This window comes from Podarcis erhardii (genome assembly GCF_964252035.2).
Source record: "Podarcis erhardii genome assembly, chromosome: 1".
Taxonomy (NCBI): domain Eukaryota; kingdom Metazoa; phylum Chordata; class Lepidosauria; order Squamata; family Lacertidae; genus Podarcis; species Podarcis erhardii.
In genome coordinates this window covers 48,256,905-48,284,429 of record NC_138497.1, presented here as the reverse complement: position 1 = coordinate 48,284,429, position 27,525 = coordinate 48,256,905, and the positions used below count along the sequence as shown (strand labels likewise).

The window sequence follows — 27,525 nt, the reverse complement described above, 5'->3', positions numbered from 1 at the left end:
AGCATTTCTGCCCTTCAGCAGAACAATGAGGAGATTCTTCAACCTCTCAGAAGTGATAAAAAGGTAAAGGTAAAGGACCACTGACAGTTAAGTCCAGTCGCAGACAACTCTGGGGTTGCGGCACTCATCTTGTTTTACAGGCCGAGGGAGCTGGCATTTGTCCGCAGACAGTTTTTCCGGGTCATGTGGCCAGCATGACTAAGCCACTACTGGCAAAACCAAAGCAATGCATGGAAACGTTGTTTACCTTCCTGCCGGAGTGGTACCTATTTATCTATTTGCACTTTTTGGCGTGCTTTCGAACTGCTAGGTTGGCAGGAGCTGGGACTGAGCAATGGGAGCTCACCCCATTGTGGGGATTCGAACCGCCAACCTGATCGGCAAGCCCAAGAGACTCAGCGGTTTAGACCACAGCGCCACCTGCGTCTCTCATTCAGAAGTGATAGGATACAGCAATATAATGTACATAACGCAAGATCAGTAGTAGTGCAGTGATAGCCTTCATTACTAATGATGTCTTCATTTATTGGATTTATATCCCACTTTTTTTCACCAAGCAGCCCAATACATGGCTCTCCCCTTCCTCATTTGATCTCCACAACAACCCTGTGAGATTGCGTAGGCTGAGAGGCAGTGACTGGCCCAGGTTTCATGACCGAGTGCGGAATTGAAGTCTCCCAGGTCCTAGTCTGACATTCTAGCCACTAACTTGACAAAGAGAAGTATATAAATTAGATTCATCATCATCATCATACAACACGTAGCTCTTAACTGAGACATTCATAAAACCCTGTTACATACAGCCAGTGATTTTTTTCTGGGGGGTGCAGACCCCTAAACATTTTGTGAATCTAAGTTTGGCCTCGTTGAGGGGCAGTATTTCAATACGAGTAGGAAAATGAGAGTACCCCTAAACATTTTCTTTAAAGCACTGCATATAGCCCTGATTATTATCAGAAAAGATAGCAGAAGTTAAATTTTTACCAGAATTGTAAACTTTTGATACCTGAACGAAGCTTCCTGCTCAATCCTTGCAGTGAACACAAAAAATTGTCTAAAAAACCCTAAATGTTTATTTGCTTTGAAGACTGCTTGGTTGTTGTCAATGTCACGAGCTCATTAAAAAAGCAAGAATGGTAAAAATATATATACTTTTTTGTGCTTTTTTCATTTGCCATGAACATAAAAGCCTGCAACTCTGAGGTCTGCTTCTGTAAATCTGGCTCCATAACCGTTATGGTAGCTGCAGCCAGGGATTTTGTTGGCATCTCAGCCTTACACTGGGCATTTAAGTATTTTAGATGGGAAATTTGTTTGCTTTAACTTTTCCCTGCAGGATTCTATGATTGCTTTGCAGAGATTTGTACTGGAAAAGAAATGTAATGGTTCAGCTGTTACAAATGCTGCAGTTAGTAGAGATATTTGCAGTTCTTTCATAGGTATTTTGCTGTATAGCTATTATGCTACGGCACCTATTCTTAACAAACAAAAAAGCACTTGAAAAGCTTTGATTTTCTGTAGGATTAGTTGGAGGGGATCTGCAGCTGTTCTGCTAATTAAGACTCTAAAAGTAGATTCCAGTCCACCTTTCAAAGTAGCTCCTTAATGAGTCATTGTCTGTGTTGCAGAGGTGCTGGAATCAGATCAGCACTGAGTGAAAGGTGTAATAAAAGCATCAACACTTACCTTGCATTCATGTCATCATAGCAAGAAGTAGAAGACACAGCTGGTTTCTAGCTGATGGGAGAACTTCCTTCTTAAAGTCCTCCAATGTTGGTCCTCTTTTGACTAGAGGGGGCCTGGAGCTTTCTTCTCCCAAGCAGCTCTAAAGATATTGTGCAGGGATCTAACCTCTTCCCTCCACTCACCCCCAGGAAATTATAAGCAGGTTATTGTTAAAAAGATCCTCTAATCCCCCTCCATCGCTGTTTGGATGGCTACTGGAGACCTTCCCATTCTGGCAGACTCTTATGAGGCCGACAATGTATTGGGGCAACATCTAACATCCATCTGTTTACACAATGGAAACCCACTTGATCAATGGGACTTCTGGTTTCACTTCTTTCCAAGCCTCCAGAGCAGGTTTTGGGAGCATGATGAGAGCTGCTGTAGAGAAAGTGATGAAGAAGCCTCACTGTGCAAGATCATCCCTCTCTCACCACGCTGGATCTGACCCTTCATGATTTTTTAAACTGCTGACCCTGTCTTGTAATCGTTTTCCATAATTGTATTTTATATGCTGCCTGACTAGTGTATTTACATTACGGGTCACATTAATGCTCTAAAATAAAACAAATCTATTTTTTAATGTAACTTCTTCAGTGAATCGCAAACAAGGGGGAAGAGGAAGAATAATCCGTTATACAAATAAAATAAAAGGTTACGAAGCGGGGAGAAACAATACCAGGGAGGGAGGGAGAAGTTACCTTGTGATGTTTAAGGCACATAAAATGGAAGAAACATTTACAGATGACACACACCCTCAGGTTGAGGAAAGACCTTTTGAAAGGCAACAGAACAGCATTGCTTATGCTGAATGCAGCACTATAGTTTCCTATTACATTCCTCACAGATAAAGTATGTCTACCTTATATTAGTCTGAGAACCCCCAATATAAAACAGGTTGCTTATCTGGGCAGATTCAGCTAAGTCTTCTCAAAGGTTTGAAGATATAGATGCTCTGCAAATGGTTAGTCCAAAATGCTTACATTGCAAAAACTGCTCAGTGGCTTGTTTGGTAAGCCAAAATCCTTTTGTACATATTGATCTCCTGTGCTAGGTCTCTTAATTGCAGGCTTTTTCATTCAGGAGAGCATTTAAGAAAGCATGACACCCCACCCCTGACCGCTTGAAGAGCAGCATGAAAGTGGCAGTCTATTCTACCACCTCTTTCCACTATATGTGTAGGTTCGACCTCAGAGAGATAAAACTTTGGAATGCAGGCTGCTATCTGCAAGCCTGGGGAGACCGGCGGGAACTCCTGCCAGTCTCCCCAGGCTTGCGGATATCTGCCCGAAGCCCGGGGCGCGCTCCACTGCACTCCCCAGGTTTCGGGCTGCAGGCTGCTGTCCGCAAGCCTTGGGAGACCGGCAGGAGTTCCCGACCCCTCTCGCTCTCCAGGCTTTAGCAAAAGCCTGCATTCGCCCCATAGGACGCACACACATTTCCTTCATTTTTCGAGGGGGAAAAGTGCGTCCTATAGGGCGAAAAATACGGTAATTAGGAGTGCACACCTAACATGTAAGACTATCCTAGTAGCTTCTACATGTTCTCTAAATATTGATTGAACTTTCTTTCCCGGTTGAAATCACTTGGATATAGAGGTGCCACTATATTTACCAGAATAGAAGGAATCTTGGTTTTGTTGTGCTTGAAAATAATCTATGACTCGAGATTTGTGCATATGACATAATTGCTAAGCTGTATGCAGCGTCTCTCTCCAATTTAATACTAACAAAATGTCAAGTTTATGTAGAACAGACTTCCTCAACATGGTGCCCCAGTTGTTTTGAACAACTCCCATCAAACCCAAAACCTATTTGGCTCTTTCATACAAAATATTTGCAGGACAGCAGGTTGGGGAAGGCAGGTATAGATGTGTGCCTTGCACTCAAATTGCCCAGAAGAGCCCCTTATTCTGTTAGCAGTGGCCAAATGGTTGCATGCTAGAGTCACAGTGCACAAAGATATGCTCAAAGCAATATTAGCGTATATGAATTCAGACTTTATGCTACACACACAAAAGTATCCCAGGCTCCAAGAATGCTTTTTGAATCATAAAATAGTTGAGCTGGTAGAGAAACAAATTATTTGTTCTCATTGAAACATCTCACAAATTCAGCTGGAACAGAAAGCCCAGCCTCTAAATAATTGATAGTTGCAGTGTGTGGGCTGGAAACTATTGGAACAAAGTTTCTTAAAAGAGATGCATTTGATAGCCAGAAATAAAAGGTGGGAGATAAAATATTCGCACTAATATTTCCAGTGCTGTTAGGCCAATACATAGCTGTGAGAATCAGGAAGTAGAGATGTCATGTACCCAATTGCCATCTTGAAAGCTAACCGAACATGTGCAAGTTCTTTTCTAACTAAAATGTTAAGTACTGTCATTTTCTATGTACAGGGGGACTCAAATTTAAGAAAATGAAGGGGAGATGGCAGAGAGTTGTTGAACTTTTTTGCGGAGGATTGCCCAGAGTTGAGCCAATCAACACCACACATTTAGCATGATTTTTAAATAAAAATACCTAGTCTTATACACAGAAAAGTACGGTACTTAAAGAGACCGAGTATCAAGGAATGGTTTATTTTAAAAGTAGCCTGATATCTTCGAATTGGGAATGGCTGCCCTGAACCCAACAAAGAATGCGTCAGCAGCAGATAGGCCTTAGATCTCACCACCAGTGTGAGAGTAGAACTATAAAGTCTACTCCCCGAGGATGTGGACAGGCTGCTTGGACGCGTGAAACCAACCACCTGTCTCCTGGATCCTTGCCCATCCTGGCTAATAAAAGCAAGCCGGGAAGGGCTGGGCGATGGGCTCTGCGGGGTGGTGAATGCTTCCCTCTGTGAGGGAGCATTCCCAGATCCGCTGAAAGAGGCGGTCATCAAACCGCTTCTTAAAAAACCATCTTTAGACCCGGCCAGTATGGCCAACTATCGCCCAGTCTCAAATCTTCCATTCTTGGGCAAGGTGATTGAGCGCGTGGTTGCTGAACAACTCCAGGCACGCCTGGAGGATGCGGACCATTTGGATCCCTTCCAATCGGGATTCAGGCCTCATCATGGGACTGAAACTGCCTTGGTCGCGCTGGTTGATGATCTCCGGCGAGCTAGGGACAAAGGTGAGAGCTGTTTCCTAGTTCTGCTGGATCTCTCAGCGGCCTTTGATACAATCGACCATAACATCCTTCTGGACCGTCTAGAGGGGCTGGGAGCTGGGGGCACTGTTATACAGTGGTTTCGCTCCTTCCTCCTGGGCCGTGTTCAGAAAGTGGTGGTGGGGGATGAGTGTTCAGACCCCTGGGCCCTCACTTGTGGGGTGCCTCAGGGTTCCGTCCTCTCCCCCATGCTTTTTAACATCTATATGAAGCCGCTGGGAGAGATCATCAGGGGGTTTGGACTGGGTGTCCATCAATATGCAGATGATACCCAGCTCTACCTCTCTTTCAAATCAGAACCAGTGAAGGCGGTGAAGGTCCTGTGTGAGTGCCTGGAGGCGGTTGGAGGATGGATGGCGGCTAATGGATTGAGGTTGAATCCTGACAAGACAGAAGTACTGTTTTTGGGGGACAGGGGGCGGGCTGGTGTGGAGGATTCCCTGGTCCTGAATGGGGTAACTGTGCCCCTGAAGGACCAGGTGCGCAGCCTGGGAGTCATTTTGGACTCACAGCTGTCCATGGAGGCGCAGGTCAATTCTGTATCCAGGGCAGCTGTCTACCAACTCCACCTGGTACGCAGGCTGAGACCCTACCTGCCCGCGGACTGTCTCGCCAGAGTGGTGCATGCTCTAGTTATCTCCCGCTTGGACTACTGCAATGCGCTCTACGTGGGGCTACCTTTGAAGGTGACTCGGAAACTACAACTAATCCAGAATGCGGCAGCTAGACTGGTGACTGGGGGCAGCCGCCGAGACCACATAACACCGGTCTTGAAAGACCTACATTGGCTCCCAGTACGTTTCCGAGCACAATTCAAAGTGCTGGTGTTGACCTTTAAAGCCCTAAACGGCCTCGGCCCAGTATACCTGAAGGAGCGTCTCCACCCCCATCGTTCTGCCCGGACGCTGAGGTCCAGCGCCGAGGGCCTTCTGGCGGTTCCCTCATTACGAGAAGCAAAGCTACAGGGAACCAGGCAGAGGGCCTTCTCGGTAGTGGCACCCGCCTTGTGGAACGCCCTCCCATCAGATGTCAAAGCGATAAATAACTACCTGACATTCAGAAGACATCTTAAGGCAGCCCTGTTCAGGGAAGTTTTTAATCTGTGATATTTTAATGTATTTCTGGTTTTTATGGAAGCCGCCCAGAGTGGCTGGGGAAACCCAGCCAGATGGGCGGGGTACAAATAATAAATTATTATTATTATTATTATTATTATTATTATTATTATTATTATTATAGCAACTTGTTTCACTCTGTGGCCAAACAGATGCTTATAGGAAGTCCATAAGCAGGATGTGACAGCAGCAACTATCTCCTGCTGTTGGTAGCCAGCAACTGATATTTCAATTTCAGCAATTTATAAAGATCTACCCCCAAACCATGTAAATGTTGAAACAATAATTGGCAGGAAACCAAGGCCTGTTCAAAGCACCAAACCAAGGGTCCAAGTCTATTTGGTTATATTTGCATGCTGTCATGATGTATCATGATTGCAGCAACTCAAAATCTTTCATGAGCCAATCAGTATTCAAGCTTCAAGTGGTTAGTTCCACAAGCTGGCAATATTTAACTTACATGGCTTATGAAGCCAACACTCAACACATTTATCTAAAGAGTATTTATTTTATTCTTCACCATGACTGCCTCCAAGAAATAACATTGGAAAACCCCCTAAAGAGGAGTACATACAGCGAATGTGGTAAAGCAGAATTGAACAATCCCGGGAGTGAGGAACGAAAGAAGAACTGTCTAAGCAAAGACAATTAAACTAAAAGACCTGCGGAAGGCATATCCTTTTTTCTTCGAGTATTAAACTGAGAAAGTCCCTGGGAATTCTAACAGATTTTTGTCTCAGATACAGGCTAACAAGAATGAACAGGAGGACTACAATACAAAACTTTCACTACAGAACGCTGTACACACCTGTTGTCAAAACCCTTCCCTCAAAACCCCCTTAACCATGGTGTCTATTTGCTTGCTTGTTGAGCTTGTCTGCGGAGGAGGACATAGATCTTCTCCTTTATCCAGTCTTTATTGTATGGCTGGTATGTCTGAGTATCAGCACGGTAACTGTGAGGGGAAAAGAACAGGCCAGTTAATATCGTTCATCATGCATTTCTTAAATGTCACAAAACCAATCAGCCTCAACCTCACACATTTTTGAACAGCAGCTTATACAACAGTAGGATGCTAGAACAGGGTCTGCTGGGATTCAAAATTCAATAGTTTCAATCCAGCAGGGGTTTCCACACACCCACCCGTTGCCCATCAATGCCCGCTGCTTCAGAGCCCACATTTGCCCTATACAAATGGTAAGGGTACCTCAGCCATGTCCCGTTTGCTGAACCAGAGTATTTGTAAATAAAGAATACAGTATGTGAGGCTAAGCCAAAGTCAGCAGGTCAAAAATGCGAGTGAAGCCATGGTCTCTCTTCTAGAATGAACCAGTGATTTCTAAATGGAAGAGATGCCTATTATCAGGATCCCATTTTCCAAGCAGAATATAAACACCCCTGCAATTCTAAAAATGAAGGGTGATAATGTCTAGGGTCACAGAGCAAGTCTGATGTGTATCTTGGAGGAATTTATATATTTGTAAGAGCTTGCTTCCAAAAGCCCAGCCCAAAATAGTCTCCACTTGCTTCCAAATGCAATTATCTTGTGATGCTAGAACAATGCCTTCAGTGGTTACCATTAACACAGCACTAGTAACAAAGTTTCAAACAAATATTAATCTCAAGCCTGTACCAACTCTGCATCTCAACTTAATGAAAGGTATAATAACTGCAAGCTAATAAGCAGGTCTCTAAATGCCCGGCTGTGCTGAACTCAGTTGTGTGCCATCAGCATGTCTGTATGGTTTTGTCATTGATAGCATGCCATGGAAGGGGCAGTAGCAGAAGCACCATCTGGACCTCTACAGCTAAAAAATATAAAATATTTCATGCTCAAAGTATGCCCTCTGGTGGCTTTATAAAATCTAAATAAATATGAATAACTATGATTTAACTGATTAATACTTCTGATCTAATACGCTCGTACAAGCAAGGAGTGATGCGGCCTAACATTTTTTTTCTAGACCCATACCCTTCATGGTTCACAACCTCAGCCTCAGCCATGAGACTGTACATCTGGTTGGGTTCAAAAAGGAGATACTCTGGCCACAAAGAAGGAAGTTGCAACACTACACTGTAAAATACCTGCCCTGAACCCAGAGGATTACAATAAATAGCAGTTAGTGGCACAACTCCCATTTTCAGGCAATGTGGTTTAACAGGCAGTAGCCATGCAACTTGACACCATTTGATCAAACCAGAGGTTTTCAACCTTTTCGAATTCACGGTTCCCTTGACCAACTACCTTCTTTCTGCGGCACCCGTGTGGAGCTCAGGAGTCCAGTTAGGTCACCCCTTGTCTGCAGAGTTGGCAGCCTCTCACGCTTTTTCAAACACCTTCCCTTGTGGAGTGTTCCCTCAGCCTCCTCTCCTCTCCTCTCCCCTCCCCTCGGGAGTCCTCCAAGCAGTTGCTGCTGCCATCCCTGGTCTCTGAGCTGCCTCCTCGCCCCCCGCAAAGAGATGCCTCCCAGAGGCACCATTCCTTGTGAAGCTTGTAGCCAGAGCTGCTGCAATAAACAGCTGTGCAAGTCTTTGGGAGGCAGCAACGCAAGAGGGCATCAGAGGAGGAAAAGAAAGAGGTACAGAAGCCAATGTTGTCTGCGGCACCTCTGGCCATCATTCAAGGCACCCCAGGGTGCAATGACACACTGGTTGAAAACTACTATATAAATCCACTTCAATTCCTTCTTAAGATGTAGCACTGAAATTGCATTGGTTGCCCAGCTGGATATCTGTGAAGGGAAAATCACTGGGGAAGTTGGTCCTTCCACAGCTCTGTGGCCTTTGATATCAGTCACGCCACCTTTGGAATTGTCTGTCTTTCAGAAATAGGTCACACAGCTCTTAGTTCTGTGGCATTTGTGTGGTTGGATTCCACAGGATCTTTTCATTAGCCCAGGCTTGTGTATGGCACCTCCTAGACAGCAGTAGCCTGAAAAAGTTATCCAGACTCTTGTGTTATCAAGGCTTGTTATACATAGGGTCACTCTTGAAGACTGTTTGGGAGTTCAGAATATAGCAGCAAGAATGTTTATACACTGATTTGTCTTTTAAAGTATTACATAGCTTTGAACTAGCAGTATTTCTCAAACTTGGGTCTCCAACTGTCGCTGGACTACAATGCCCATCATCCCTAGTTAGCAGGACCAGTGGTCAGGGATGATGAGAGTTGCGGTCCAACAACAGCTGCAGACCCAAGTTTGAGAAACACTGTTTCTTCTCCAATCCTCTAGATGGAGCATCAGCTAGAAATAAAAGAAATCAGGCTAAGAAATGCTATTTTCACACAATGCAATACACTACCAATGTATTACTATAATCTTGAATGCTACAGAAGAGTCACAGATTCCATCGTTACAGTGTTTTCTCTTAATATTTTATCTGTATTCTTTTTCCAAGTTATGTTGAAATAAGAATGAAATCCAACTAAGGCTGCAATCCAAAACCCAGCTAAGGAGCAGGGTTGCTTAATATAGCCACCACTACCCCATAGCTCTGCTTGTGTTGACTGGTGTGAAGGCAGGGGGAAGTAAATTGCTGCACCAACTTGGACTTAGCAATGATCGGGTTCCATCCTTGCCTGGCAGCTTGCTTCAAAGAGCACTTTTGCAAAGGGCTTTAGCCCCCATCCCCAAAACAGGTGAACACTGATTAAATTCTGCTGCCTTGGCTACACAATCCTGTTCTCTGCTAAGAACACAGTGCGCTGCTGATGCAAGACTAAACCTTGTTCTCCTGCCAATTAGCTGACATCACTAGTTATGTCAGCAGATGGGTGGGCAGATGTCGTTTGGGAAAAATGGCCTCTCAGGCCAGAAGTTCCCCTTCCCTACCATAGACCATTTGTACTGCTGCATTCCAACTGATTTCATTGGGACTGCAACTGTAAATGGTTTTTAAATTTGCCCCATATACGATGCAAGCCCTCTGTATGGTTTTGAAAAATATGCTGCCTTCATTCAATAGATCAGAGACAGGATTTGGGCTGCTACCATAGAACCACAGAATTGTAGAGTTGTAAGGAACCACTAGAGCCATCCAGTCCAACCCCCTGTAATGCAGGAACCTTGCTAAAATGGTTACAACCAGCTAATTCTGACATGTGTTTGCTCCAGACCTGCAGCTCTCTGCATGTGCTTTATACTGGATTGACAGTTCCATTTTAGACTTCATAGTGACCCCAACAATTCAAGCACTCATTCTGCAACAGCTGATAAAATTTACAGGTGTTCAAAGTAGAAATGTGAAGGGTGGAAGGGATCAGAAAAAGGGGGGGAATTGGGCAAAAACTGGTGTTCCTCCATCTTTTCCCGACCTTCACATCTCTACATCCAATGTACATTCTGTGTGCAATGGAAATCCTATTACAGTGGTACCTCGGGTTACAGACGCTTCAGGTTACAGACTCTGCTAACCCAGAAATAATACCTCGGGTTAAGACCTTTACTTCAGGATGAGAACAGAAATTGCGCGACTGCAGCACGGCGGTCCCGTTAGCTAAAGTGGTACCTCAGGTTAAGAACAGTTTCAGGTTAAGAACAGACCTCCAGAACGAATTAAGTTCTTAACCCGAGGCACCACTGTTGATAGATTTTGTCCATCTCAAAATCATGTTACATTTCAGGTAACACTGGTTCCAGATGTATATTAACACCAAAAATACATGTTGTCATAGCTAACAAAACTTGCAGAGCTGTTGAGGAACATAAAAATCCCACTGTAAATATGTATACTTCAGAATACATGTGTAAGCCAATATATGTATCTCTATAGATAATAAGCTATAAAATACTTACACAAGGCAGCTGAGGTCGGCCAAGTCATCAATGAAATCAAATAACTGGCTAATATCATATGTAATTGAAGGGCTGTTAGGATTCATTCTCTTCAGATGCTCTTCATACATTTTACAGACTCCTAAGAAAATATTCAGGACTTATATTAGAAACATTTAAGGTCCCAGCTTGCTAAAGTTATTAGATGTCAAGAAACATAGGAAACGGGGATCAATGTGGAAATAGGCAATCACAACAGCTTGAAAGAAGGTAGACTTTGGCTTATGTGGATAAGCCTACCAATAATGAAGAATTAAAATGTCTTCATAATTTGGTAAAAGTAATTCTTCAAATACATGCAATACATCTTAGGCCAGTAATTACTGTATCCCAATGATAACGCAAGAGCCCAAGACTTTTACTGGGTTGGGATTCCTTCTGCCCCCCACAGTAAATGATTGATCTGGCCCAACCTAAGGATCTAAGCAGGTACTTGTTTGGCTTTCCATCTAGAGCAGTAGTACTTACCTTCCATGCATTCATTCACAGATTCATAATCAGCATAAGTCCTGCCTTCTGGTCGTTTGGTAGGTTGAACAAGCAAAATTGTGTGAGACTATAAAAAGAAAGTTAACATTTACATAGAATCGAATGATCTTTAAAAAGGGGGTGGGGGGAAGAGACGATTTGTTTATGTGCAAGGAACTCTTTTGTATGGAAGCTGGAGAGGAGGGCTCTTTTTTCCTCCTGCAGGTTTCTCTCCAATTTACAACAATGGGGGCGGGGAGAGAGAGAATACATTACACCAGCTCCAGGACTGGTGCAATTTTGCAGTCAATTTGTGGGCACATTGGAGAAAATAGGATACTCAGGAACCTGAAAGTTCATGTCCTTCTCTTACATGCCCCTGAAAGGCTCTGTTGTGGCTACTGCTGCGTGTGGGTGGGGTGTTTCTGCCTGAAGACCAGCAATGGAACAGAACCTTCCATCGTCACACCTGGGCACTTGAGACTCTAAGTAGGGACTCTACTCATGTGATCAAATGCTCCTTCACACAACAAAGGGTGAAACCATACAGGGATTAGTGTTGTGGCTTTGCATTCTCCCTAGCATGCTTGTTTTTTCTCAATTGTGCAAGGAGTTTATCTGTAAAAAGTACATTAAGCTCCATCCAGTACCCTCAAATGATACAACTTAAAGAGACTTATCTCAGTGTGAGCTTCATTCTCATCCACCACAGCAGTGACATCTGTGTGATTTGGGGGAGAAGGGTTAGGTGGGAGAAAGACACCCCCTCATAAAAAGAAACACGGGTGAGACAAGCTTGAAGCTGGTGTTTGAAAGTTATGTGAGCACTAAGGGGCCTTTGTCATCAGCTGAAACAACTCACTCAAAATATACTTTTAGAACTCAGCTGACATTGATATGGTTTTTATAGAGCTATTTTTTTAACATCACTGCTTCTTTTTACTTTGTTGTTAGGATTGCTTGTTGTGATTCATAGCCTGATTTGCCCGCTTTACTGCGTTTGCTTTTTATCATAGAAAGCACGCCAAAGTAAAAAAAGTAATGAGAACTCCAAAACATGCACTGCTATCTCCACGCACCAACTCGAGGCATAATGGAAAGCAAAGCACGCCTTTATGCATTATTAGCTCTAATTTGTTTGAGCAACTTTTTGGAGTGGGGGTGAACTGCGGCTGTTCTTCCTGAGATGCTACGGGAGCCTTCAAGAGAAAGCAGGCACTTCATATGGCGGCAGCCCAGCAGCCGCCTAACGGACCTTACTGCGGGGCCATGGCCATTTTAGGCCCGAAGCAGGGGATGAGCGCGCCGGGAGACGCCACGCGGAGCGCCTCCCTCTCCTCCACGCTCTCCAAGCAAACCCATCCGCGCTCCCGCCTGATGGAAACGAGAGGGCAGCCTCTCTGCCTTAACTCACCATGGCGACTCGTTCCGTTCGGCTCAGGCGCGAAGCACAAAACTCTCAACGTCTTCTCGACCACAATGCACCGCGACCACCGGAAGCACTACACCTACCTTCGCCCTCACACCCACCAGCACCTTCATAGTGCCATAGACATGATTCGCCTCTCGTTCGGGAACATAACGAAAGTCTCGCGAGACTGTGGCTCGCCGTCCGTTCTCTCCGCGCGGGAGACGGAAGTTTTGCAAGAACTCAGAAAGCGGCCATCTTTAGTGAGGGCTCGCTCGGCCGTCTCATTCCTGGCAAAAAAGAAAACAACGCATGGCCGCCCGTTACAGTGCCCAGCTCTCCTCCCCTTTCTCCGCCATCTTAAAATTGGGCAGGGAAGACGAGGGAGTCAAATGCAGCGTTGCTTGGTCAACGGGCCTCCTTTCAACTGCCAAGTGTCCCGGAAGTCGAGTGAGGGAAGAGGAAGTCGAGTGAGGAGCTGCCACTTGGCCTTCATGGCAACAGCTGAGGGAGCTGGGCATATGCTGGCGGCAGGGATGGTGGCGGGAGGCTGAGGCACAGGCCGTTTCTCGGGCTCCCTTGTAGCTTTCTCGCCCTGCGTGACGGGGGCCGGCCGGCCGGCCTGCCTGTCTCTCCGCTTGCACCGCAAGGGCGCCTGTCCTTCGAGCTGCGGGTCCGAGGGACGGGAGGCAGCCTCCAGGGGTTGGTTCGGGGCCTCCGAGCCTCTCCGCGCAGGCAGCGGGCGGGCGGGGCCTTGGGGGGAGTTTGCGGCGTCCCAGGCGCGCAGGTGTCTCGCGGGGTCTCGGCCTGTTGCGGGCGCGGGAGGAGGCGCCGCTGTCCCGCTCGCTGCTTCATGCGACCCCTGAGGCTGGCTCCCCTTCCGCAGCCGGGAAGGCGAATCCTCTCGTGAGTCGGAGCCCCTGCGAGCAGCTCGGCCGAGGAGCAGAAGCCGGCCATGGATGACTTCTTGTCGATCAGCTTGCTCTCCCTGGCTATGCTGGTTGGCTGCTACGTGGCCGGGATCATCCCTTTAGCGGTGAACTTTTCCGAGGTAAGGAGGAGGCTCCCGCGTAACTGTCCGCCCGCTTTTGTAAGGGAGACGCGCAGGAGCGAGTTCGTCCAGTGTGTGTGTGTGTGAGAGAGAGAGACAGACCGACAGAACCGCCTGCTTTTTCAAAAAGAGTGAGGCAGCAAATGAGAAACATTGAGAGAAAGCAACTTAATAAATGCTCTGGGTATACGGAAGCCTAACCTGCAAACTTAGCCCACCTTTTGAAATAGGGTACACGTCCCAGCTACCCATGATCCACACGTCACGATTTCCGTACTCTGCGATGACTAGGGGGGAAGAAGAGGTGGCAAAAATTGGAGGTTTTAAAAAAGCAAAAGCAGCGTTTTTAGTTCTCTCTGTGATTAACTGTAATTTTTACTTGACTAAGTTTCCTCTGATCTTTAACTCCCTCTGCTAAGGGTGTGTGTGGTGCAAATGTTGGTAAAGGTAAGTAGCTTTAACATTTGTATTGTGTGGCTTGGTTTGTATAGCTTGCAGAAATGTCTTGTGAAATCCAAATTACTGAGAACTCGGTATTCTTTATACTAAAAATGTTGATATGTTTTTTATCACTTTGTTATTGTCCTTTACTGGTAACTCAAACTTGAACAAGGAAACTTTTCCCCATAACCTCTACCTGTTGCCTCACCTCTGTCCATTTGACAGAGTATCTCTGATTCTTCTGATCTTATATGTTTAAAAAAATGCATACATAGCACTAGGATTGTGTTGTGATAAAAACTTCCTGAAAAATACTTTTTGAAGCTTCCATGGTGTGTGTGGTTTTTTTTTTGGGGGGGTGAAATTTGATGCTAAAGGTTAAATGTACAAGACAAACAATCACCCGATGTTTCATGTATTAAAGGCAGTACTTGAGTTCTTATATGGGCTTTCATTTCTTCAGAAATGGCAGCATATTTAAAGGAAGCATATATGCTAAATATCACTATTAGAAAAGATTTCTATAATATGCGGCAACTACTTTACTGTGAGAAACATGAATGGCACGGTTGCTTTTGGATACTTTTTACTGTACTATGATTTTTCTCTTTGGGAAAATTGACTGTAAAGTGCTGAGCTACAACAAGTAATTTGAAAATATTGCTGGTTTAGAACAAGTAGTTGGAGTAGGCAGCTTCCTTAGTTGTGTAACTTTTGTAGTGAATAGCACCTTTTCAGCTTATTGCAAGCTAATTGCAAGTTTTTCCAGAAATCTTGGATGTACTGTACCTTTGGGCCACAGTGGCTGAGGAGCTATGTATTTGGAAGATGATATTACATTTTTCTACATGGCTGGTTAAATAAACGCCTGGTTTGTTCAGTTCCTAATTCCACTGCTGGAAGCCTCCTCTGGATCTCAGTCCCTTATGCAAACAGAAGGAGCCCTTCTACCAACTTGCTTAAGCAAGCTAGGGCGGTGTGATACATTAATATTAAGTGGTGCTCATATTGGAAATGCTCAAAATGGGTTTTTAAAGCACTGCACATTTGTTATGTGTATGTGGTCCAGAGACCTCTTGATCGACTATCGCTTCCTGCAGTGTATGCCCACATTAGATTTTGGAGATTTGTAGGGTTTCTGTAGATAGCTGTGTGAATCAGTCCTTGGTAAAATGCCCGTTCAAATACATGTATTCAGAATTGCACTATTCGGTTTCTCTTTTTTAAACAGTTATTTGCATTTTTGCTTTCCTGTTTTGCCAAGATGAAAGGCAATGAGAGGAGACCCACCCTTGCTTTCTAGCTTAGAGCTGGCAAGAAGTGACACTGCAATTGTATTGTGTTTCAGAAGGCACATTACAATGATCCATCCTGCTGCTATGCTGCTCCAAGCTACAAACAAAAGTTGGGATAGCCATTTTTGTGGTAAGGTGTGTAAAGTGCCACCACTGCCCATCACAAAAAAGCCCCAGACTTATTCTCCAGCTCCAGAGTTTAAGGTTGGGGTTGGCCGTGGGCAGGCAAGACGCTTGAAGTGCCACATCTGGCTAGCACCAAAACAAGTTTCTGTTCCCCTCTCCCAATTCTAATATCAAGAGCTCAGGTGTATATTTGAGCAAACAATATCTATCCAAAAAATATTTGTGTGTCATAATTTTGGTTCTTATGAAATATTCATTCTGAATTTTATTTGCAGGAAAGGTTGAAGCTGGTCACAGTCCTTGGTGCTGGACTTCTTTGTGGAACTGCCTTGGCTGTCATTGTGCCTGAAGGAGTACATGCACTTTATGAAGATATCCTGGAGGGTGAGAAAACAACACTATTATTCTGGTGCAGAGTATGTGGGTTAAACGATATAACTGTTAGGTGCGCTAGTAGCTGTTTGACTGACCGAACCCAAAGAGTACTCATTAATGGTTCCTCATCATCCTGGAAAAAAGTGACAAATGGGGTGCCACAAGGTTCTGTCCTGGGCCCGTTGTTGTTCAACGTCTTTAAAAACAACTTGGATGAAGGAATTGAGGGGATGCTCATCAAATTTGCAGATGACACCAAACTGGGAAGGATAGCTAATGCCACAGAAGACAGCATCAGAATTCAAAATGACCTTAACAGATTGGGACACATGTAAGGTTCTGCACTTAGGCAGGAAGGACCAGATGCACAAATATAGGATGGAGGACCTCTGGCTTGCTAGCAGAACATGTGAAAAGGATCTAGGGGTCTTGGTGGACCACAAGCTTAACATGAGTCAACATTGTGATGCAGCAGTAAAACAAGTTAATGCTATTCTAGGCTGCATCAACAGAAGTATAGTGTCCAGATCAGGGGAAGTAATAGTACCACTGTGTTCTGCCTTGGTCAGACCACACCTGGAATACTGTGTCCAGTTCCAGGCACTACAGTGTAAGAACGATGCTGACAAGCTGGAACGTGTACAGAGGAGGGCAACCAAGATGATCAAGGGTCTGGAAACTAAGCCTTATGAGGAGCATTTGAAGGAGCTGGGTATGTTTAGCCTGGAAAAGAGGAAACTGAGAGGAGATATGATAACTGTCTTCAAATATCTTAAGGGCTGTCACATGGAGGAGGGAATGTGCTTGTTTTCTCCTGCTCTGGAGGGTAGGACTCGAACCAATGACTTCAAGTTGCAAGAAAGGAGATTCTGACTAAACATTCGAAAAAACTTTCTGACAGTAAGAGCTGTTCAGCAGTGGAACCTCCCATGAGAGGTGGTGGACTCTTTGGAGGTTTTTAAACAGAGGTTGGATGGTAATCTGTCATGGATGCTTTAGCTGAGATTCCTGCATTGCGGGGGGTTGGACTAGATGACCCTTAGGGTCCCTTCCAACTCTAAGATTCTATGATTAAAAATTCAAGCACTGGTTACTACAGAAGAGAAACTTTTAGTTTGTTTGCAGTCCCAAGTTGTGGTCTTATAGACTATGAGGTATTTTGAATTGTAACAGTTGTAGAACAATTTTAAGCTTTCTATTTCCATCTTAATTAAAGGTCCAAAATAGGTTAAAGATCATAACCAGGATCCGGACAACTTTGAAACTTACTTCTGTGAGCCCAAGGAGGAATTTTGATTTGTTTTTTCTTGACTAACAGCACCCCATGCCACATGGCAGTCGGTTTTTGAAATGGAGGGGGCTTTCAAAAGCAGGTTGTGATATACCATGGGGATTCAAAGATTATAATGTGAAAAATAGGTAAAATTCCGGACAGTTCTATGTGCTTATTAGATTTTAGAGAAGACTGTACCTCACAGTGTGGTGTTGTTATTGTTGCTGCTGCTGCTGCTAATTTATTTTTTTTACCTGCCCTTCACCTTAAGGTCCCAGGTCAGGAAACAATATTAACAACAATTTAAAACAACTTACAACCATAAGATTAAGGTGTTAGGCTGAGAGAACCAGCCTTCTTTGCACATCTCATTTAAATCAATTTTAAACAAACTATAGTTTAATGTAAATTAGCATCATGCTGCTGCACCCTTCTCAAGAATTCCTTTGGTGCTGCTCCCTCCTGCCATGCAGAAGATGAAACGAGATATCCACCCTGCAGATAAGGGTTAATAAGAATATATTCACTGTCCTCTTTGTTGCTCATTCCCCATCTCCTTAACTGTCTCCTCTTTCCGTTTACTAACTCTTTCCATCTGGAAAACGTGATGCAGCTCAGAGAGCTGGGGAGGCAGATGACTGAGCCATGTTGGTGTTACATCCTGGGGCAGCCTTTTTCAACCTAGGGTCCTCAGATGTTGTTGGACTACAACTCCCATCATCCCTAGCTAGAAGAGTCAGTGGTTAGTGAAGATGGGAGTTGTAATCCAACAACATCTGGGAACCCAAGGTTGAGAGAGGCTCCCTGGACATACAGTAATCTCTTCCTGGGATATAAAGAACACCACATAGCTATCCTGATTTCCTCATATGCTATAGAGAATTTGGTTATCATTGCAATGCTCTATTTCCAAAAGCACAAAGGAGTGCTTTGGGACTAGTAGGGCAACAAATTGTTTGACAATTAAAAATAAGTTGGGAATGTAATGTTTGAGGCTTCTGTGTTATAACTCCAGATTGTCCTGTTTTTGTTTTTTCTAGCAAAGCACCACCCAGCTAGTGAGACTCAAAAGATGGTTGAATCAGAAAAGGCAGCAGATGTGCCCGTAGTACATGACCATGTCCACAGCCATGACCATTCAAGGTTACATGCTTATATTGGTGTTTCCCTGGTCCTTGGGTTTGTCTTTATGCTTCTGGTAGATCAGATTGGCAGTTCTCATGTCCACGCTACAGATGGTAAGTCTTAACTTCTATGGACACATAACCAGAATAAATTACGAGGGCTTTGAAATATTCAAGTAACTGAATGAATATTCTGGTATTCACTCTTAAGTAAAACAATTTGTTAAACACTCACTGATGTAAAGAAAATGTTTCATAATGTTCTAGATTTTTACAGTTAAACAAAGAAGTACACAGTATGACAGCTTTAAAGTACTGGGTAAATGCAGTCTTAATTCAGGAAATAATAGCAATCAGTGAAAATGCAGCTACTGGTATTTTATTTATTTTAATAAATTTATATCCCACTTTTCAGAAAATATCTATGCTAAACAAACAAATAACAAAAAGTATATGAAACAGTCCAATGAAACACAGAAAATTGATTTAAAAATCATAGGTAAAATACTAGAAACAACAAGCAGCAATTAATATATATCCAGGGCCAGCTGCAGCAAACAGACCCATCACATTAAAACAGGAAGAGAATGGGCAATAGGAAAACTGAAGTTTAATGTCTCTCAAACCTTTCTGGAATATTCCACCTTCCCTTAATTCTAAACATAAACTGAAATAAAGAAACAAGTGACCTTTTAAGAAGTTGTAGTTTGGTTTCAGTTGAAAAGTTGTGCCTTAATGCCTGTAATATTTTTCTTTAGGATTCTCTTCCTACTTATTTGTATCTTATTTGCTTAAGATTCCTTAATTATTTCAGACCCAGAAGCAGCAAGGACGGGCAATTCCAAAATTACTACCACACTGGGACTAGTTGTTCATGCTGCAGGTAAGTTACTGTTTTTCATTTCTGCATAATGCCAAAGACCTTCATATATTGTCAGGTCACCTGGGTTAGAATTAGGGTTGCTTTGCTAAATGTGACACTAGTAATTAGTCCTTTGTATCATGCTTGCTATAGCCAGCTCCAGGCTAACTGAGCATTATCTTGTATTGGATAAGAGAAGGGAGAGAGAAGATTGTCATGAAGCTCAAGGAGATGTACCTAATGCGGACTTGTAATTCAGTGCATAAGCAAGAAGCATCAATTTGCTTTTAATTTAAGTTTTTTTTCTGAGGGGTGGGGGAAGCTTCTGGTTCAGGTCTTTGGAGTGGAATAAGAGGTGTGTTGGTACGCTTGTTCCTTGCATAAATTGGTCCCAGTAAGCCTTTGATCAATGGGTGAGTTCACTTTTGTGTGGTTTGGTTTTTTCCATCCTCATTAAGCTGATGGTGTTGCCTTGGGTGCGGCTGCTTCCACATCTCAGACCAGTGTCCAGCTAATAGTGTTTGTTGCGATTATGTTACATAAGGTAAGTTTTGAGTCTCAAACCTTTACATATTTCTTGTTTGCTTGTTAAATTTATTACTGTTCTATAGCACCTTTCATCTGAGCATCACAGGGCAGTTTACAACACAAAAATGTGCAAGATAGTAACAAACAAAAACAATACCTACCACAGTTTTAAAAGCCATAGATTGGCTCATTAGCCAAAGTCCTGGGAGAAAAGTTGTTTTTGCCTGGTGCCTAAAGATAGATAATGAAGACACCAGGCAAGCCTCCCTGGGGACAGCATCCTACAACGGAGCCACCACAGAAAGGGCCCGTTCTCATTTTGCTGCCCTCTGGACCTCTCATGGAGGAGGCCTCAGATGATGAGCACAAGGTCCAGATCTGATCATAGGGCAAGAAAAAGTACTTGAGGTATTGCAGTCCTGAGCCATTTAAGGTTTTACTTCAAAACCAGCACTTTGAATTGGGCCCAGAAACTAATTGGCAGCTAGTGCAATTGGACCAGGATTGGCACTATATGCTGAAGCTATCCTTCCCAGAGAGCAACCCACCACTGAATTCTGCACCAGCTGAAATTTCTGAACCATCTTCAGAGGAAGTCCCATGTATAACGCAATGCAATAATCTACATTTCACTACCGGCTGTTAGGAATTTGAAATCGTAACAGAAATTCTCTCTGGTTGTATAAATTTTGATTCAGTAAACTATGTGGGTCTTAAGACATCCACACATTTTCTTAATTGTTCTTTAGTTGGCATACAATTATATATTGCATCCTAGTAGTAAATATATGCATTTAAGTGTGTGGTATCTGACATCTTTCTGATAGCCTAGGATGGGAAAGGAGTGATAAAAGGTTGAAATAGAGTCCTTTCCCTGTGAGGAAAGAGTCATTTTAGCTTATTTTAAAAAGCAGAAAAGGGATGTCATGCTAAAAGGTTCTAAATCTATGAATTGAGAATTTCCCCGCTGTAATCCAGGTCACATAGTGAAACTTCCTTGTTGGTAAGTTAGGAATAGAAGTGCATTTTCCAGCAGAAACTTGTGATTGATGCTGCTTTGAAGTTAATAAATATAAAAATGAAGGTGGAAAAGACCATTTATAGCCTACTTAATGTGATTTTGATGATTATGCAAACCTTTGAGCTGTGAAGTGCTAATAGCATGCTTTTTGAAAGGCAGTTTGTAAATCTAATAAGTAAAAATGAGCCGCTTGTAGTACACCTCATGCTCAGAATAACCATAAATGCAGAGAAAGCTACACACAGCATGGCTACATGCTAGTAGCAGTGTGGCTAGCTGAACATTTAATTTCACATGAGCAGAAAGAGGGGTGTCACTTTCTTTTGTATTTGTACGTAAGAGTTTTGTTGACTGTTTTTTTCTCTTGTAGGCACCAGCTGCTTTTGGTCTTGTTTCCTTTCTAATGCACGCTGGTCTTGAACGGAATCGAATCAGGAAGCACTTGCTGGTTTTTGCACTTGCAGCCCCTGTTCTGTCAATGGTGACTTACTTGGGACTAAGCAAGGTAAATATTTCAGGTCTAACTTTCCAGAATACTGATTAATAGCTGAGGAGCATGGCCAGTGTTTAATCAACTCTTCAGAGGTGCTCTATCTACTCCTTTTGTCACTTTTATTTGTGAGCCACTTAACACACTACCACCCAGTTAGTCTTGCAGCTGAAAAAATAGCAGTATGTCTGTATTTTTTAAAAACTGCAGCTAGACAATTGCACAGTAACTAAAAACATAATGGATCTTACATGGAATGAAGGAGATACCCTGGTGAAGAAAGGAAGAGTGGAAACAATTTCTGCTGATTCCGCCTTTCCTTTTTGCCTCCTGAAAAGTTGATGGGGGGCTTAAGAATAAACTAGGTTCTTTTATCTGTTTAGATGTTTAGCATAAATGAGATTCAGTAAGCTCTAGAGAGAGGGCAAGTAAGCAGGCAGACAACCAATACGTATTGGAATGATTCTATAAAATTGCTTTATTGATTAACAAACATAACATATAACAAGATGAGGGAACATGCACTCAGTCAAACACCCACACACGCATACACACTCAACTGTCTCTTCGCCAGAAGTGATCAAGTTCTAGTAAGAGTTATGGGTGGCAGACTTCAGGATCCCAGTCCGGCACACAGCTTAGTCCGAGACGGTCTAATCTTATATGCTCTTCTTGTTGTGCATCTGAATCTCATATTCCTGAGTGAATGTTCCTGGCAGTCCTTAGCATGTTCTTGGCACATTGTAATACTTATTGTTTGTACTTGATCTTCTGTAACTTCTGGCACAGTACAATACTCATTGTTTGTAACTAGCAATGCATGGCCGGCCTTTCACGCTTCCTTGCAGGTGTGGTACTTTTTGCCAGAACATGAACATCCCATCTTTGATCAACACAGTTCAGAAATAGTTCATTAACAGCATCCAATTTGGGTGATGGTCTTCAGCCAATCTTGTGGCTCGTTCAAAGCATGTCATTCATAACAGGATAACCGTCTAGAACAGTATGGGAAATGGTAATTTAAGGATGATTGGGTAGAAATTAACTGTCCCCACCCCCAGCAGGCACCCCCCATGGGATTAGAGTCCCTTCTGCAACTGGCAGGAGCCCTTTACCCACAGAAGAGCATGTCTGGATCCAACTTTGTTAATGGTTCCTTGTGCAGACATGCTTTGAATGAAAACCATTGTTTGGCTATTTATTTCATAAAATTTAGACATTATTTGATTGTAAAAAACAAACAAACAAACACCCTCAAAGTGGTTTACAAAGATTATAAAGCAATAAACTTGTCAGTAAAAACAACTAGTCAAAACATTGAATAAAATAAAATCAGCAGTAAACTAAAAACCAGTTAAAACACACATCAACATACTATATATATGACATATCTGGGTAGGCTGTTTGAACAAAAATATTTTTAGCAGAAGCTGAAAAAAGGGCAAGCCTGCATGGTGTCAGCTGCCTGGTGTCAGTAGGCAGGGAGTCAGTCCCAAAGTGTATGTGCTGCCACACTAAATACAGAAGAGGTAGTATGTGGCACCTGTAACAGCACTAGTTCCATATACTGAAGTGTTTGAGTGGAGTGCAACAAGTGCAGAATAAAGATCACTTCAAAGTCAAGCAACATTATCCTCAAAGTGTGTAACCAGTTAGTCACAGTAGGTCTTTGAAAGAGGTCCCTCCCACACCAGGGAGTCAGTAACTTCCAGACTGTCCCAAATAACTGCTACCGACTGCAAGAGGATGCAATGCGAGCTGCAAAATGAGCTTTTTTGCAGCTCGCACTGCCACATGGTAGGCATAATTACGTGTTTGGTCAACTTCACAGCAGGGCTTGAGCCATTTGCGCTCAGGTCTTCATCCAACTTGTTCTGTAGCCTGGAGCTTCTCAGAATACCAAAGGGCTGCTTGGGCTCCACAACGCCAGAAAGGACGCATGGGAATGTTTGTGTCAACCACACGTTTCATTGCACAATTCCATAGCGAGATCAAGAATCGTTAGCTTTCTCCACTGGAAAATCCCCCAGAGCGATCAGGAACACATCAGTTTCCATCAGTCTCTGAGTGCAGGCCATCTGAGTGGGCCCACCACCCTTACAGGGGGGAAATTATGATTTCATAATCAATATTATGTTAACCATCTGTAGGCAGTCTGTTTTTGCAATGACTAGTGCATGTGCATTAAAGATAATAATCTTTAGGGGGCAATGAGGGAAGATAGCTGTAAAGGTAGCTTGGTTTTTTGATTGCAGAAATCCTTTTAGGTCAACATTAACATTTCTTCAGAGTTGACTTCTTCCCTGGAATAAGTTACAAGCATTATTAAAGACAGATCAACTCTGTGTTTTCTCTCCCTTGCCACCCTCTTCTTTTACAGAGCAGCAAACAAGCACTTTCAGACGTCAATGCCACTGGAGTCGCCATGCTTTTCTCTGCTGGAACTTTTCTTTATGTTGCCACAGTTCACGTTCTCCCTGAAGTGGGCGGAATGGGACATAGCCACAAACCTGACTCTACTGGAGGCAAAGGACTCAGTCGCCTGGAGGTGGCAGCATTAGTTCTCGGCTGCCTGATTCCTCTGATTCTGTCCATTGGACACCAGCATTAAAGGTCTGAAGTGCAGCAATCTTCTCCTCAGTCTCTGATGTGAGCAGCAATCTGGTGTGTCAAGCTGCCCTTTTATCATTGTCTCTCTTACCCTGTTAACCACCCCATCTGTTTTAAGGAGTCAGAGAGACGCAAAGAGATTTCTGGGAAATCTGGGAGATCCCAGAGAGATTTCTGGGAAAGCTTGTTAGCATAGGAGATGATACTCTTGACAGCCGGATATAAATTCTGCATAACTTCCCTTTTCTGAAGATGTTTTAATTATGACTTCCTGCCCTATTCTCAGGGAAGTTGGAATTTAAAGATTCTATGGCAGATGATTTGGGAAGGACTTTGTGGCTCATCATGAAAGCATAATCAAAAGTATTCTATATGTCAGCATTCATAGCTGACCTCTTGACATTGGATGCTGCCTTCTGATATCTGGGACTAGTTTTCACCTCCAAGATTTTTCATGTGATAATGATGGCATAACTATCTTGGGAGATGCATCTGGTGAAGAAACATCAACAGGATAAAGTCCTAGAAAAGATCTGTACAAGTTAAACAGTTTGATAGGATTTTATATATTGCATTACTAGGAAGCACATCTATTGTGTCCCTTGAGTGTTATCATCTATATGGCAGAATCAAGGAGTCACATTGGGCTGAAAGTTAGGTGGTTCTGAGCGCAGAGGGGTATGTGCTTATTGAAATGGACACTGTGCACATCTAAAGGCTTATTCTGCTAAAATAGACTAAGGTAAGCACTGTTCATTAAGAGTGAAGGGTGCCCAAAGCATTTACCTATACAGAAGCAAAGACCTTAACATTTCTTGTTATTACAAACAAGAAACATTCTAAATTGTGAGCCTGTCTGAATTGAGCCTCCCTTTCTTTCTGAAATCTGATTCTGAAATATTTCAATCCAAAATATTTCAATCAACATCGAGTGTAACTGCAATTCTGAAATGCAGTGCCTTTCCATGGAGAAGAGCCTTCCTTTTGGCCTATAAACTTAACTTCATTGTGAAAGAAACTGTAAGAGTCATAGGGAGAATCCTAAAATATCTGAAAGTTTATGTACATTCTTGGTGCACAATTTTTACTTCAATTTGAAACCTTCACCTCCATTGTTCTTCTGTTAATGGTCATTTTATCTTAAAACACACACACAAAGCAAGAAGATGAATTGGCAGTTTTCTGTAGCACTGGTTATTCTACGTGACAAATGTTTCCCCATCTTTTCACAGCCCAGTAGCTCTTACAATTCTGATCTCTTCCATGCCTTCTTCACATCCTGTAGTTGTGTCCTGGCATAGTATACTGGTATGATTCCTCATGAAGGTTTTGTTTTAATGGGTGATTCTTGCTTGCTGGTATTGTTTGGCATTGGTACAGCGGTGACAGTCAAGATCAAAATTTCACCAGGGATCTTTTTTAAAAATATATATATATGGGGGCATTTAACATTAAAAATGTAAGTGAAAAATCCACACAGAATCAATATTGTATGTATCGTCTTTTCTGAAGGCTTATTATTGATCTACTTTAAAAGATCTCAGCAGGCCTCCTCAGTGTAATCTATTCTACCAGGTACCCAGCTACATAAGGGGATCCACTAGAAGCTTGAATAAAACACCTGTTGTTGCTTTTTGCCTGCCTGGGACTGTAAGAACCCACAGCTGCTGGGTTTGTGCAACACAGGTTATATAGGCCTGCTTTAAAAAAGTAAAAATGCTTTTGTACTGATCAAGAGTCTCTTTTGAAGAAGAATCTCTTCTCTATGTTGAAAACAGAAATACTCTTAAATCTTGTAACAAAGAAAAGGTACGGACACCTGATATGTGAACCAAGATGTGCATGTCACATCTTCATCATTGATGACCAAAGGTAAGTTGGGCACAAGTATAATTAAAGGCTCGATTTGGCCTACTGTGGTGGGCAAAGATGATGAGGAAGCTGTTCCTGAGCTGGCAGAGAGGAAAACCGCAAAAATGGGAACTTGTGGGTAAACGGCAAACTATCTGACATAGAAGCAATGGGTGTAGGAATGGGAATTGAACCACACTTAAAACAATTTTTCCTAGTATATTTAATATTTGAGAGTCAGTGTTGTGATGCTGGTATCTTGAAAATCCTGCTGTTCGCCAGTGTTGCCTTTAGCTGCTCATTACATTTTGGAAAGTGGCCAGCAGCTGCCTATATTGGATCACTTTGTATTAATGAAAACAAGGCCATCCCTGTTCACTAACTTTCGGCCCATTATGCCACTGGTAGGATGCCTTCATTGGACTTCTGTCCTTGAGCATTTGGGACAGGATCTACAATTATACTGTATACCTCTCACACTATAGAATTATATTGTGTGCATCAATTTAAGAGCGATAAGTCATAGAGGCAGTGTGTCAAGATCTTGTGAGGTTAGAATGTTGCCAGAAGCAACCTGATTTTCCACTCTGGTGATGAGGGGGTCTAGTTGCTTCACCTGCTAACTACCACAAGAAAAGTAGGTAGCAAAGAGAGGGGAATATTTACATTATTAACAGCAACCAGATGTTTCATCTCTTGTATCTGTGAGAATCCTAACTTTAAAGAATCTTGCAGATTGGTCATGGTAAATGTGGATTTATTTCAATCTTCACTTGAAATGAGGGCTTTGTAGTCTAGTTCTGCTCTTAGTTCTTAGTAGTAAAATACAAATTCCAATCTAGGCTTCGCAGTAGACTCCTAGGAGCCATAGACTGCTGAGGATAAAGGGATTTATTATTTGTAACTACTTGCAAATTCATGTACTTCCATTATTCATGTCAGTTTTGGACTGAATTGAAAGTGGAAATCAGTTTAAGTGGAAATCAGTTTAAGATGAGCTCGATCTGTGTGCAACATTGTTTGGTCATTTAATTGGCTATCCTGCTTTCATTCACAAAACAGGGATGATCGCTTGCCTGAGTTAAACTTGTTTTATAACAGCTAAGAGGACAGCAGAGCAGACATATCAAGGGAACACCGAATCTCCAAATGGTGGAAGGAAACTTCTCAGGATAACTGGAAATGATAATTTGAAACAGCAGAAAAAAATATTCAGCTGCTCAGAGGGCTCAACAACTCAAAACACTCAGAGCAAGCTTGCATTTGTAGCCATCTGTATTCAAATGGGGAAAACTTGAACTTGTGTATGTACTGTTGTTTTATGCTCTTTATGATGAACCACAGGAGACTTGGGTGGGTGGGTGGGTGGGTGTGCTTACAGAGACATTTGAAAATTGAATGTCTGTTTCAAAAGGAGATCAGCTTTTCTGTGCTTTGGCTATGTTTCTGAGCAGCTCGGACTTTGTGGGCACAGCTGTATACCTGATTCTGTGTACAAAAGTGTAATTTTAATGTTTTTTTCTCCAAATCATTTGTACACATGAAATCATTCCATGGATGGCTGCCTTATTTTTGATTTTTTCCCCACTTTGTGAACATTTAAAAAAATGTTGTTTTATTATATTAAAATTTTTATTAGCTGCATTGCTAAAAGGAGTTGGCCTTATTTCATGTGAATAGTCTTGCTGTAGAGGTTTAGTAAGTCTCTTGTACTTCAGAGGTGTGTGTAGCTTTTCTACCACATATTTCATTTCAAGTTGCGCTTGGGTTTG

The 27,525-nt window shown here is 42.8% G+C and overlaps 2 protein-coding genes and 1 long non-coding RNA gene across 4 annotated transcripts; 1 reads left to right on the top strand and 2 right to left on the bottom strand.

The window, feature by feature from the left end:
* Positions 1-481: 481 nt before the first annotated feature.
* On the bottom strand, positions 482-4,423 carry LOC309328702. The gene is made up of 2 exons (XR_014150842.1): positions 3,215-4,423; positions 482-2,946 (listed from the first exon to the last, which is right to left on the bottom strand). It is a non-coding gene; the product is annotated as an uncharacterized lncRNA (long non-coding RNA).
* Positions 4,424-6,483: 2,060 nt separating this feature from the next.
* Positions 6,484-12,862, bottom strand: ERH (ERH mRNA splicing and mitosis factor). 2 transcript variants are annotated; one of them, XM_081875064.1, is made up of 4 exons: positions 12,713-12,862; positions 11,299-11,386; positions 10,792-10,912; positions 6,484-6,950 (listed from the first exon to the last, which is right to left on the bottom strand). In XM_081875064.1, exons 1-4 carry the CDS (start codon positions 12,713-12,715, stop codon positions 6,848-6,850), a joined length of 315 nt encoding a protein of 104 aa, XP_081731190.1. In that variant the 5' UTR covers positions 12,716-12,862; the 3' UTR covers positions 6,484-6,847. The 2 variants fall into 2 exon arrangements, with proteins under 2 accessions (XP_081731190.1, XP_081731189.1); XM_081875063.1 differs by lacking the exon at positions 12,713-12,862 and adding an exon at positions 12,378-12,434.
* Positions 12,863-13,031: 169 nt separating this feature from the next.
* SLC39A9 (solute carrier family 39 member 9) lies at positions 13,032-27,406 on the top strand. Its single transcript, XM_081875055.1, has 8 exons — positions 13,032-13,176; positions 13,593-13,757; positions 15,895-16,003; positions 18,308-18,505; positions 19,206-19,274; positions 19,712-19,797; positions 21,173-21,307; positions 23,673-27,406. The coding sequence occupies exons 2-8, from the start codon at positions 13,662-13,664 to the stop codon at positions 23,901-23,903; spliced, it is 924 nt and encodes a 307-aa protein (XP_081731181.1). The 5' UTR covers positions 13,032-13,176; positions 13,593-13,661; the 3' UTR covers positions 23,904-27,406.
* Positions 27,407-27,525: the final 119 nt, after the last annotated feature.